The sequence below is a fragment of the Pleurodeles waltl genome, chromosome 6 (assembly GCF_031143425.1).
Source record: "Pleurodeles waltl isolate 20211129_DDA chromosome 6, aPleWal1.hap1.20221129, whole genome shotgun sequence".
In the NCBI taxonomy this organism is placed as follows: domain Eukaryota; kingdom Metazoa; phylum Chordata; class Amphibia; order Caudata; family Salamandridae; genus Pleurodeles; species Pleurodeles waltl.
In genome coordinates, this window is record NC_090445.1 from 1,436,923,564 (window position 1) to 1,436,936,997 (window position 13,434).

General features: G+C 44.4%; 1 protein-coding gene across 1 annotated transcript in view; it reads left to right on the forward strand.

Annotated features, from left to right (window-relative positions):
• Window positions 1–13,434, forward strand: part of LOC138300929 (sperm flagellar protein 1-like) — a 109,053-nt gene that overhangs the window by 15,758 nt on the left and 79,861 nt on the right. Inside the window, exon 4 of the mRNA XM_069240831.1 lies at window positions 1,079–1,112. Within this exon, the coding sequence (XP_069096932.1) occupies window positions 1,079–1,112 (34 nt within the window). The remainder of the gene's footprint in view (window positions 1–1,078; window positions 1,113–13,434) is intronic.

A 13,434-nucleotide genomic window follows, 5' to 3' on the forward strand; every position in this document is an offset into this window, starting at 1 on the left:
TAAATCTGGCCAGTGGTTTCTTTCCAAAAGGGAAATTTGGAATGATTTTTTCACCTAACAAAAGTGCTGGATTTTCTGCTTCCAAAGAGCTGAATGTTTTCTCAAAAAGGGTGAAAGCTGGAATGGCTGTTTCTTCTGAACGACATGGATTAGTCCTGCAGTTTGTGGAAGTGTTCCCCTTTGAGTGATGTAGTTTCTTCATACAGGTAAAGGTTTCCTCTGAGAGGTATAGGGCCTCATTTACAAGGCCTTTGCACCACTGCTGCGTCATTTTTATTTACGCAGTGGTGGCGCTAGTTTGTAAACTCTTGTGTCACATTATACTTGTTCCAGGTACAATGTATGCAAGGTAGGTGTTCCCAGGCAAAAAGCCACGTGGAACTGATGAAGTGAAATTTACAACATTTCACTGCATCGTTCTGCAACTTCACTGCATCAAACTTTTAATGCCTGCTCATAGTAGGCATTAAACTGACGCAAGGCTTTTGTCTATGGGAGCATTCCTCGCATTGCTGGAGTAGCATCATTTGTTTATGCTAGTCTAAGAATGCATCAGTTTAGTGCCACAGATGCATCAGAATTTCTGGCTCATTTGTGAAAACGTGCGCTATGGAGCTCTGTGTAGTAAATACAGTGCATTGATAGCATCATTAGGGAATCGTTGGGCAGCGCAAGAAATCTGATGCATCAGGACTGATACGTCAGTTTCTTATAAATTAGGCCTACATTGTCTTGGTATATAGGGCGTGGGTTTATTTTTCCTTTGAGTGATATGATTGTTTTCTACAGGGAAAGATGTAATTGGCTGCTTCTTATAAATTATATTGTGGCTCGTACAGGCAAGTGTGGAGTGAGCGTCGTAGTGCTTACATCAGATGCTGTTAGCAATGTCTCTAGCAAACTATTCATACTGCACGGTTATTCACTTGTAATTTTTTTTTTTTGTGGGGTACAGTCGACACATTCAAAATGGCTGATGTCTTCTGTGCTTGTTTTTGTATCAATGCAACAATTATAGCAACCTGTGAAAATTATTATCTTAGCAGTGGAAGAAAATAACTTTTTCTCTTTTCTGCAGGATTTGGAATATTACAGCACTGGCTTTACACAAGGTATGGCTTTCTTTTTAATAGGCAGGACATGCCTTTCTTATAGAAACTGAGGGGTAGGGTCTGTAGCAGTGCATGTCAAACACTCAGAACAACAGACAGCTTTTTATACAAAAAAGTGAAACAAATGTCAGTCTTATGAATGTGGTGGTGCTACTTTCATCCTTTCACAGAGAAGGTGATGCATGTTTCTTTTATGGTTCCATACTACAACACTACAATTTATTTCACTTATACATAGTTTTCTTAATATTCATATAGTTTTTTAAATTGTAATTGTGAGATTAGAATGATAGAGACTTCTTTCTTAAGATGTTGTAAGAAGTGCCTTCCTGCGGTAGTTTCTAAACACTTTTAAACTCTGGAAGCATGGAGGTTTTCAAGAAGAATAACAGAATGTAGAAAATCGAATCTAATAACTTGTGAGCATAGACTGGTCTGATCACGGTCTTGAGAAGACCCACACCTTGCCAAGATTGAACAGTTCTATAAAACAAATATAATTTCTTCAAATCAAAAATAATTTATGTCTTAAGGTTTGAGAGCAGCCATAAAAGAGTAAACATCAACATTGAAATACAATACTTTACTACATTTACATGTGCTTTTTAGGCTGACCACCCTTGAAATTATGTGTTTATGAGGCTGATTGCTGATTATAGGTATATGAAGTGAAAATAATAATAAACTGAAGAAATCACAGAAAAACTGATTGAAAATGTAGTGGGCCCGATTCACTAGGGATTTCCAGCCATAAACGAATCCGTGTGTGAAAGTGCCTGGATTTGCAACTGCTAATTTTGCAAAAAGGGAACCTAGCAGGACTCATACAGCTTTCCAGCTGTACATTTGGGAATATTTGTGAATTCTCACACTGCATACATAAACACCAATGCATAGGCATAAGTATACTAGGCGTACCACTAATTTGAAAGTTTAAATCATTTTATTTTTTGGTACAGTGTATCCCAGTGGAGCAAGTCACAGAAGGCAGATTCCACCTGGTTTTGTGGTGGGAGGAGTGGGGGAAAACCATCACCCGTCTACTGACCATTAAACTATGAACAAGATATATATATATATATATATATATGTATTTATATATATATATATATATATATATATATATATATATATATATATATATATAATTCCATCTATCTACTTAAATCTCTGGAGGGAAAGAAAGCAGAGAGGGCCAGGGAAAGATGGAAGTGATCAAGGAGACAAGAGGGGATAAGCCATAAAGTGAGTGGGAACATGGGAAGGGAAGCAGGAATCTCAAATACAATCAGAACATTATTGAGACCACAACTAGACCAATAAAATGGAGCATGAAAAGTTTTTCAAACTCCAAGCCACACCACTTTTTAACTGCTAGGGAGAATCCAGCAGTACAGTACAATACAGTGACCAGTAATTTCAGTTCACTGTAAAGTAAGCACTCAGGTTCAGAGATAAGACCCCGCTCTGAGATCATCAAAAAAGGTTTGCACCGCCTCTACTCGCAAGAAAGCAAAGGTCTTGCTGTCGTGCCGCTCTTTAAGTTTGGCTGGATCCCAGACTGACGCCTTGGTATCTAAATCCTGACGCTTTCTGTGAATCACCAGAATCTGCTGCCGCTTATGTGGTGTCTGGAAACCTTAGTCCAAGAAGACCAAAAATTGTCTTCCCTCTGTTTGAAGGGGCCCTTTCAGCAACACCCCACAGGAAGGGTTTCTTTTTGATAAAATGTCAACGGCCATGTTGCACAGAGAGTTTTCTCCTCTTGTGCATGGTGGCCGTTGATTCTTCATGCATTTTGTAGTGGTTCTGGAAAAGGAAAAAAGTTTTGGAAAGCCAAGCCTACAGAGGGTGGGTCTTCCAACCTGTTGACCCGACAGGACTGTGTCCCTATCATTAAAAACATAGCAGTTCCAGCACCTTTAAAAGAGGTGTGAATCAGTGCGGTTGTTTGGGTGGGAGCCCTGCTGATTTACGGCTCTGTCTAACTCTTCCAGTGAGGGGCTTCACAACCTGCTGGTGATGCCTCACAGCAGATAGCTATTGGAATTTTCCATTGTCAAACGATGTTAAACTTATGGATTTGTATTGCACTGTGCTGCCTTTAGGAAGGGCATGACATGCTGCTCGATTTTGGCAATGCTTGATTTTCGGGGATTTTGTCACACACTCGAGTGTGTTTTATGTTTGAATAGGGCGCAGGCTGTTTAAATTTCTTGCGTGTTTAATTATAAGGGCCTGATTTATACTTTTTTAGCGCTGCATTTGCGTCATTTTTTACACAAAAGCGGTGCAAAGCAAAAAATATAATTGAATTTTGTAAGTTTGCACCGTTTTGCGTCAAAAAATGACTCAAATGCCATACTAAAAAAGTATAAATCAGGCGCCATAAGGGTCAGATTTATGGTAAGTGCTGCATCGAGTGCAGTGCCACTTTCCTTGCGCCCCTTAGCACCCCCCTACCGCCACCATGTGTGCTCTGTATTTAAAATACAACGCACCATGGTGCAGGGTAGGGGGCAATAGCGTCATTTCACATTTCACATTGGCGCTACTCCTGCAGAGTAGCAAGGGCTCCATTCTAAAGAATGGAAGCCCTCTTTTAACGCCTGCTCTTGAGCTCTTGAGCAGGCGTTAAAAGTGCCGTAAAAAAATGGCACAAGGAAATCTCATAGATTTCCTTAGGCCATTATTTCAGCTCCCCTAATGGGGGAACACCCCCTTTGCATATATTATGCCTGGCGCAGGCATAATGTAGCACAAAGGGTTGCAGGGTGGCGCAATGCATGGTGCAGATTCAGGCCTCGTTGGGCCACACTAATGTCATAAATAATTACGTTAATGTGGCGCAAGGTGGTGCAACAGGACTATAAATATCCCCCTAAGGCCCATATTTATTTTCTTTTAGTGCCGCATTTGCGTCATTTTTTGACACAAAAGTGGTGCAAACTTACAAAATACAATTGTATTCTGTAAGTTTGCGCTGCTTTTGCGTTAAAAAGCGGCGCAAATGCGGCGCTAAAAAAGTATAAATATGGGCCTAAGTGTGTAATCTGGCATCTTGATGTGCTAGAGTTTGCGCCACATGAAGGGTTGTGAATTGCCTAGTTAGAATGCAGCAGACATTCCAATAGCTTGATTCAAATCATAAGGTATCCACAGTAAGATAACTGAAGTGAATGGCTTCAACACTTCATGTGCGTTACTTCAAAGATGAAATATATCAATGTCTTAATTTATATTGAATTGATTTCAATGAAAATATAAAGGCTAAAACAAAATACATTTTTGGGAAAGTGCAAAATTTAGACAAAGTAAATGTAATGGAAGTCATCCAAAGTGCCCTTTTGACTGCGCTACATTACAGACACGGGTGCGGGTGCAAAGAAGTTTTCTTGAGATGTACTGATTGTGTGCCACAAGTGAGATGTTGCACAGTCCGTGCTGCCTCTAGTGGTGTGCTCTAGGAGTGAACCGTCCCAGTTACACTCTACACCTTCCTCCAGAGGGATCCCCTCATTCTGTTGAAAAAGAAGCCGGGTCCCCGAGTAGTGAAATATGGAGCCACTTTTTTCAGAGTATGGCTCTACCTTTCACTGATAATGCTCTCTCCAGAAAAAAAGGAACAATCAAGGTTCTTACTTGTGCTTTGGACAGATCATTTTTTTCTGTGTAATCGGGTGCCTCGTCCCGGTCTGCACTTTTTTAAAGGGAGGCACTGCGTAGACTGTGACAGTGTGTCCAATCCCACATAAGAAAAAAGAAGCAAGGATGTGGCCAGCTTCTGACGAAGATGTTTGTTAAAGCATCTCAGCGGCCATAACCCACATATGCTCTGTAATACGTTCACTAATCCGTGCTTCCCGGTGTACCTGGTGAAAGCAAGAGGTGCCAGACCTGGGGGAGCTGATAACTGAAGTCTCAGACTCAGAGTGGCAACTGGCAGTCACGCCAACATCTGGGGCCTGCACCAGCGTGAGAATTCAGATTTCCCTAGCTTTAGTGAAGGCAAGTCTAGATCTTATTAAAGACATTAGAGATTTAAAGACATGGAGGCGAGTATTATGCTTCCTTTTCTTGCTTTAATCTCAATAGCAGCCAAGACAAAACATTAACATAAGAACTACATATCCCATGAATCAAGAAACTAGATGTCATACATGAAGTCATAAAGAAAATAACCAATAGCAAGCCTGCAACCCCAATAACTGTCTTAACTGCGAGCAACAAGCCCCTTTTTTTTGCGAGAGCAGGTCAAGGGAAATGAAACAAAGGAATAATAACCAAAATAATGGAAAAGCCATAGAAATGGGAGGGTTAATAAAAGCGGTGGGATAATACTCGCCTCCGTGTCATTAATAAAATCTAGACTTTCCTTCACTAAAGCTAGGAAAATCTGAATTTTATTACAAGACCGGAGGCTCCTATTATGCTTGTTTAAAGCATGTTAATAACAGAATCGGCAACAGAAGAAATTGGTTTACAATAAAAAGTTCTAAAAGTGGAAACATTAGACCAGTCTGCTGATCGAAGAATGTCCTCCAAACGAGCTCCGGCCCAGAGGGCCTTGGAAGCCATAGCACCTCTGGCGGAATGTGCCCCAAAGGAACTACCCGCGAGGGTCATAACTCATTTAACCCAACGAGCAAGGGTAGGGGAAGAGACGGGTTTATGAGGTTTGAAAAAGGAAATCAGCAACTGGGGAGAGGAGGACGTTCTTAAATCTGCAGTTTTTGCAATGTAAACTTTCAAACAGTTACCAACACAGAGTTTAGGATGTGAAGGAAAAAACAGGTATTGAATCACAGAAATATTTGTTTTTGTCCTTCTATGAACTCTGAACGACACATTAGTAGGAGAGAACTGGACGGAGGATACATCTAAAGCTCTAACATCGGAAACACGTTTCAAAGAAACCAAGCATAGCAACATAGTTAACTTTGCTGAAAGGCATTTCAGGGAGAGAAATTTGTGATCAAGCCAAGAATTAAACAAATTTAAAACCAAATTTACATCCCATAAATGATTATATCTAGAAGCAGGAGGATTGGAAAATCTTACTCCCTTCAAAAGACGGCACACCAAAGGATGTTCACCAACAGGTTTCCCATCAATTTGAATATGTTCGGCAGAAATAGCAGATCTATAGGTACTCACTGTTCTGTATGCCTTTCCCTGGGAGGCTAGAGAGGCTAAAAAAATTAATGAATAGTCACATCGGCTGAAAAGGGATCTGAATTCCTATCCAAGCACCAGCCACACCAGACCAACCAGGCGGACTGGTAAGCCTTAGTCGTTCCTGGAGCCCAAGAGTGGCGTATGTACTGGGCAGCTTCTTCCAAAATTCCGGGGGTTCTCCAGGCTGACCCGAAATCTTCCATGCTACCAGAGTTAAAGTATGGTCGAGAATCATATTGTGAGGACGACCCTCCGGATCGAGAAGGAGCTCGGGAAAGGTTGGAATAAGGACCGGAAAGTCGATTGACAACTCCAGAACCGAAGGGAACCAAGGCTGGGTTTGCCAAAAGGGAGTCACTAGCACCAGGGAGGCTCGTTGACGACGAACCTGGGCCAAGACCCTGGCTATCATCATGAAAGGAGGAAAGGCATAATTGAGATGGAAAGACCAATCCTGGAGAAAAGCGTCTGTAGCAAGCGCTTGAGGATCCGGTATCCAACTGTAAAACTTTGTAAGGTGAGAATTCAATCGAGATGCGAACAGATCTACCGTCATGGCACCGAATTTCGAAGAAAGTTTGTTGAATACTAAAGGATGAAGACGCCAATCGCTGGAATCTTTTAGATGCTGTGAACACCAATCCGCGATTGTGTTCATTTTGCCCGGTAGATATTGCGCCCTGACCGATAACTTCAGAAGAAGGCAAAACTCCCAAAAGCTTTTGGCTAGATCCGCAAGAGGTTTGGATTTTGTTCCTCCAAGATGACTGATATACTTTACTGGGGAAATATTGTCCATCTTTAAAAGAATAGAGCAACTTACCTTGTCATTTGCGAAAGTCTTCAGTGCAAAGGAGCCTGCAAGCATCTCTAAACAATTGATGTGCAGTGCAGACTCCTTCCCTGACCATACACCCCCAGTCGAGACGTTGCCACATCTTGCGCCCCAACCTGTCCAAATTGCATTGGATTCTAATACTAGATTTGGGGCCGAAGAGAAAATTGCTCTTCCGTTCCATGCTTCCAAATGATCGAGCCACCACTGTAACTCTGCTCGAGAGTCCTGATCCAACTGAATTATATCCGAATAACAAAGACCTTTGCAAAGATGCTGAATCTTCAACCTGTGAAGGGCTCTGTAGTGTAAAGGACCTGGAAATATGGCCTGAATGGAAGAGGCCAAGAGGCCTACAATTCTTACCAGGGATCGAAGAGAGAGAACGGAAAGATTGAGGACTTGCCGAAAGTTTGTGTTTTATCCAACTCACTTTTTGTTGGGGTAGAGACAGGGATGTTGTTTTGGAATCTATAAGAAACCCCAAAAATTCCACCTGAGTTGAGGGAACAAGAGAAGACTTTTTCATGTTTACTAGAAAACCTAGGGACTGCAAAAGATGATGGCAAATGTGTAAATGATCTAACAGGGTGTCCTTGTTCTGAGCCATAATGAGAAAATCGTCTAGATAGATGATCAATCTTAATTCCTGAGCTCTTAGGTGAGCTACCACCGGCTTCATCACCTTGGTGAAACACCACGGAGCGGAAGCGAGGCCGTAAGGAAGAGCCGTGAACTGAAAAATTGAGCCTTCCCACTGAAATTACAGGAATTTCCTGTAAAAAGGATCGACAGGAATCGCAAAATAAGCGTCCTGGAGATCTAGACGAACAAACCAATTGCCTTCCATCAAAATGTCTCTGAGATGGAGAATAGTCTCCATTTTGAAATGATTGTAAACAACATAGTTGTTGAACAATTTCAGATTTATCACTGGACGAAACTTTTTGTTTTTCTTTTGGACCAGAAAAATAGTACTGAGAAAACCCGAGGGGTGAAATCGTGTTTCTTCTATTACGTTTTTTTAAATCAAAGACAGAATCTCTAGTTTGATCAAATGTGATTGTTTCTGGGAAAACCTTAGTGGGGGAGGAGGACGAGTCTGGTGGGGAACTTGATACAGGTCTATGCAATACCCTTGAATGGCCTGAAGAACCCATGAATCCGCAGTAATTTGGTACCAATTTGAAAGAAAATGCACCAATCGACCTCCCACCGGAAGAGGGACAAAATTGAAATTTCTTACTAGAGACTTGTCCTCCTCTTTGACGGTAACCTCTGCTCCTGAACCCCCTTCCTCTTTGAGGGTAGAACTGAGGTCTGAATTCAGGGCAGTAGAATGAGGAGCCTCTGAGGGAACTGCCACCACGGGAGGTGAAGCGGCCGGTAAAGCGGCTCCTCCCTTTACCGGCCCTGCCAAAAACCCTGGAGCTGAAAATCTTCAATGAGACTTGAGCCTTATCCAGAGTCGCGAAGGTAGAAGCGTATTTACTGAGTTCCTTTATAAACGAGTCCCTAAAAAGAAGACCATTAGCTTGCTGTCCTTCTCTGGAGGTAAGGCTGCCCAACTTAGGATCCATTTTTAGCAAAATACTCTTTTGTCTCTCCTGGGAAATAGCGGTGTTCGCATTGCCCAAAATTCATACTGCTGTTGAGCCCAGTTAGAAAGGGTAGCTGGGTCAAATTGTGAGCCTCCCAACCTGGCCTCTTCAGCCAAATCAAGAATTCTGGTCAGAGGACCAACCAGATCTAAAAATCTGTCCTGGCAAACGGACCACGCCCTATCAACCCCTTTTTTAGGATCTTTACCATATTTGGAGAAAAACAATACCATATTAGGGTCAGTAATGGGAGTGGAAGTGATGTTATGAGGGAGGGAGGGACGGGGACATTCAGAACGCAGTTTGTTTCTCGTGGATTTGTCCAAACAATGTCTTAAATGAAGCGAAACATAATCCGCCACATGTTCAGGCGGGAACCATTCAGTAGAGTTTGGATGGTGTATTAAAGTGGGATCAACATTGGTTCCCCCAAAGCATCAAGAACAGTAAAATCATTTATGTTTGAAGAAAGATCCGAATCAGAAAGATAAATTTTTCGCCTTTTCTCTAGAGGCCCTTGCCAGAGGTCATCAAAACCCTGGGTATCATCGTCTTCCCACATCACACTCCAAATCATCATCTGTGTCCCTCCACTGTGTAATATTAAAAGGAGAGGGACCCTTTTCCACCATATGAAACTCCTTACGGGGGGAAGGACCAGAAAGTTGAGGAGACTCATCAGCGCCCGACATAGCCTGTACTTTGGACAAAGTACGCTTTTTCCCTTTAATTGGCTCAGAAACGTTAGTATTTTGGGTAGCCAATTTTTTAAAAGATATTTCCAACTTTTTTCACATCTGCAACATAGAAGTTGACACAGCCTGTTGAACAGTATCTTGTATAAAAGTATTCAAATCAGCGCGAAAATCATGAATATCAACATTATTATCAACTTCAGAAGTATCCTTAGACATTTTCTTAAAAGTTCAATAATTTCTAGGGACAGAAAAGCTCACAAATTGAAAAAGTAGGCAAAAAGAAAAAATAAATTATACACTAAAGTCCCAACCAGTAAAGAAAGGGTTAAAATGTGTTGTGGGCAATGGGCGTGGGCAGGGGGGAGTGTAAAGAATGAAAGACACTCCCCCTAAAAACAAAAAAAGGCTTGAGGAGGCGTGACTCGCTCCCCGACTCCGCCCGAAACAGGAACTGCCTATCGGGCAAGGACACTTGGGGGCTGATTCTTGCCCCGCAGGGCATTCTGACCGCGGCGCTTTGGCCGCGGTCAGAAAGGGTAAACCGGCGGTCTCCCGCCGGTTTACCGCTGCCCTTAGAATCCCAAGCTGCGCCGCCATGGGGGATTCTGACACCCCCTACCGCCATCCTGTTCCTGGCGGTTCGCCCGCCAGGAACAGGATGGCGGTAGGGGGTGCCGCGGGGCCCCTGGGGGCCCCTGCCGTGCCCATGCCAATGGCATGGGCACGGCAGGGGCCCCCGTAAGAGGGCCCCGCAAAGTATTTCAGTGTCTGCCTTGCAGACACTGAAATACGCGACGGGTGCCACTGCACCCGTCGCACCTTCCCACTCCGCCGGCTCGATTACGAGCCGGCATCCTCGTGGGAAGGGAGTTTTTCCCTGGGCTGGCGGGCGGTCTTTTGGAGACCGCCCGCCAGCCCAGGGAAAAACTCATAATACCCTCCGCGGTCTTCTGACCGCGGAGCGGTATAATGGGGGCGGAATTCCGGCGGGCTGCCTCCGCCGCCCGCCGGAATCAGAATCACCCCCTTGGTGTCAAACCACCCGTGGAGCCGGAAAGAAAAACGCCTTGGAAGTCGCAGTACACAAGAAGAAATGACTGGCGAGACGCGCTTTCGAAGCGCAAAGCAAATCCCACTGAGGTAAGCGCTTGAGTGAGGCGCTTACCCCAGAAGTGTGACGGCGGGAGAGCCGAACATTCTGAAAGAGCGTTCGGCTCATGAAACGACGTGCGAATAAGGCGTTCGCTTTAGTTTTTCGGAAAAAACGAACTGCAAACATTAAGGATATCAATAAGAAAGCAGACTAATCACGCCAAAATAAATAAAGTACACAATATAATATAATAACAGTAATAATATACGTAAGAAGAAAATAGAACTTATCTTGACTGCGAGCAGCAAGAAAAGAGGGCTTGTTGCTCGCAGTTAAGACAGTTATTGGGGTTGCGGGCTTGCTATTGGTTATTTTCTTTATGACTTCATGTATGACATCTAGTTTCTTGATTCATGGGATATGTAGTTTTTATGTTAATGTTTTGTCTTGGCTGCTATTGAGATTAAAGCAAGAAAAGGAAGCATAATAGGAGCCTCCGGTCTTGTAATAAAATCCACGGCCTCAGATAGAGACAACCTGAGGAAGAAGCGGTATCGGTATGACGTGCGCGAAGACTGACCGGGAGGCGTTTGACATAGCGGTATCGGACGGAGGAGGCCCAAAGCAGATGCAAAGTTGAAACTAGGAGTGCAGGTCCTGGCGGGGCCCATCAGAAACGGCGAGACTCTGCCGCATCCTGGCTGCTAATGGCAATACAGTGGAGCCCCTGCTGAGTCCCAACTCTCCAGTCCTCTGGTGGGGTAAGCAAAGCCCAGGAAGAACTACAAACAGGCTGTCATTAACACACAACGCGGGTGAAGAGGGGAGCCTCCCTTCCCCCCTGACTTCCGAAGGGCTAAATGGGCGAGATAAGCAAGAGCAGCCAAGAGACCCTGATCCTGGAGGGGAGTGAGTACGATCTGGGGATGATGCTTGCTCAACCAAGCGCCAACGAGAGCCTACCTGACAAGAATGGACTGAAGGTCACTTTCAGAAAAACAACGCCTGAGACAGCAAGAACTTGTTGAAAAGTGAAAGAGACAGTCACACAAGGCCAACAATAGAAACAATCGACAAGCTCGACTGGCTCCAGTATTAGAGACAGTACTGGACAGGGTGATTCAGGGATAACATCTACTCTGAATACCCTAATCAGGAGCGAGTAGAAACCCACCCGGCTGATGAAGGGAACCTAAGAGGCCACAGGAAGGCTCAGTGAGCAGGAGTATCCTGGGTAGGCAGCGGTGAGTACCTCCACAGTGTTAAGTGCAGCCTATATAGCGCACGCACCCAGGATGACAGGAGTATGGGCGCCCGGCCCTCCTATCAAACGAAACTGAATAAATACACCCTACCCAGGGACGCAGTGACTGGACCGGCTGTGTGGCATTCTTGGGATATAGAGAGCCCCTCCCCCCAAGAGGATGAAGTGCCCACCCCTCAATACACTCAAACCATGAGGTCTTCTCAACTGAATGCACTCACAGGGTCCTGGGGGCCCAGCCACAGCCGTGGGCCGCAACACTCACCATTATTACTCATATCTTCTACCACAGAGACCAAGACATCATGCTACAGACTCTCCGTAGTAGCCTGCCTTTCTGATACGCAAATGAGACTTTTAGCTTCTTCCCAGACTTACCCTGCGAATCTAACACCTTTGCTGCGAGTTCCATGAAGTAAAGAAAGCATTTTGGAACCAGGAACTCAAATATTCAGTGTTGTTCCCCACTAAATTGAGAATGGTAGCGGAAAGGAAGACATGGTGCTTTGGATATCCTGAGGAGGCATGGAAGTGGATCCAGGGTTGGAGACCAGCAACAGTGACAAAACCAAGGCCCTCTACCCACCAGTGGAAAACCGCCAAACGCATCTCAGAAAAGGACCAGCAAACCTCAGAAGAGGAGGATGGGGAAACTCAACCGTCACCATCCAAGACTTTTCCAACTGTAAACACTATACTGTGAGAGACTGGTTTAGTGTCCCTGATTGATACTCAAAAAGGCTGAATGGACCTTGTGACACTCTCAGATCTCCCAAACTACTAAATGTGATAGTGCTGGGAGGATACAACCTTTTTCTCACCTAGAGAGCTGACAGGCCTATGGACCAATGGCCCGACAACACAACACAGTAAGACATTAGGGGATGGGATGCAGGGGATTCCAGCTCAGTTGGTGAAAGGCGCTCTGCAATGTTGGGGAGTTCAGCAGTTTTGAGTCCGTCATGTAGGGTTGCAGGAAAGGGGAGGAGTTACAAAAGGGCAGATTCCGTTTCAATTGTAGTTTGTTGCAGTTTTTGTTTTGTCTGCATGCGCTGTCACTTCGCACTACCAGCCACGACCACCCACATCACCTGCCTCTAGCCCAGCATCTACCAGGAAGACCAGATGGACCCTGTCACGTCCTGGGCCCTAATGTACACTTAGAATAATGACAGGCGAGACCTCATTGAAGTTCCTGTCCTGGAAGATCAATGGACTTGGGTACAAAATTAAAAGAGGAATAATTCTGAAGCATCTCAAGCATCAGGCATCTGACATAGTACTAGTACAGGAAACACACATGCTGGCCAACAACTACCGTGCTTAAGATAAATGGGGGTTCAGAAGGGTATGCAGGCTATCCTAAGTGCTTGAGAGGAGTGGGAATCTTTGTGAAGCGCACGCTTGCACTCATGATTCAAAGTACGTAGGTAGACCAGCGTGGGAGGGACTTGGCTCTCTCTGAGTGCTGGGAGGGTCTCACACTTAATAACTGCTCAGCTTAGTATACATCCCTCTGTGTCTCTGTACCTCTACGCTCCCTGCCCTGAGTGCCCTATTACTGCAACTACCCAAGGGAACACTACTCATGGAGGGCCAATTTAATTTAGCAATGGATGAGAAGTAAGATTGGTGGACCTCCCAGCCCACAGG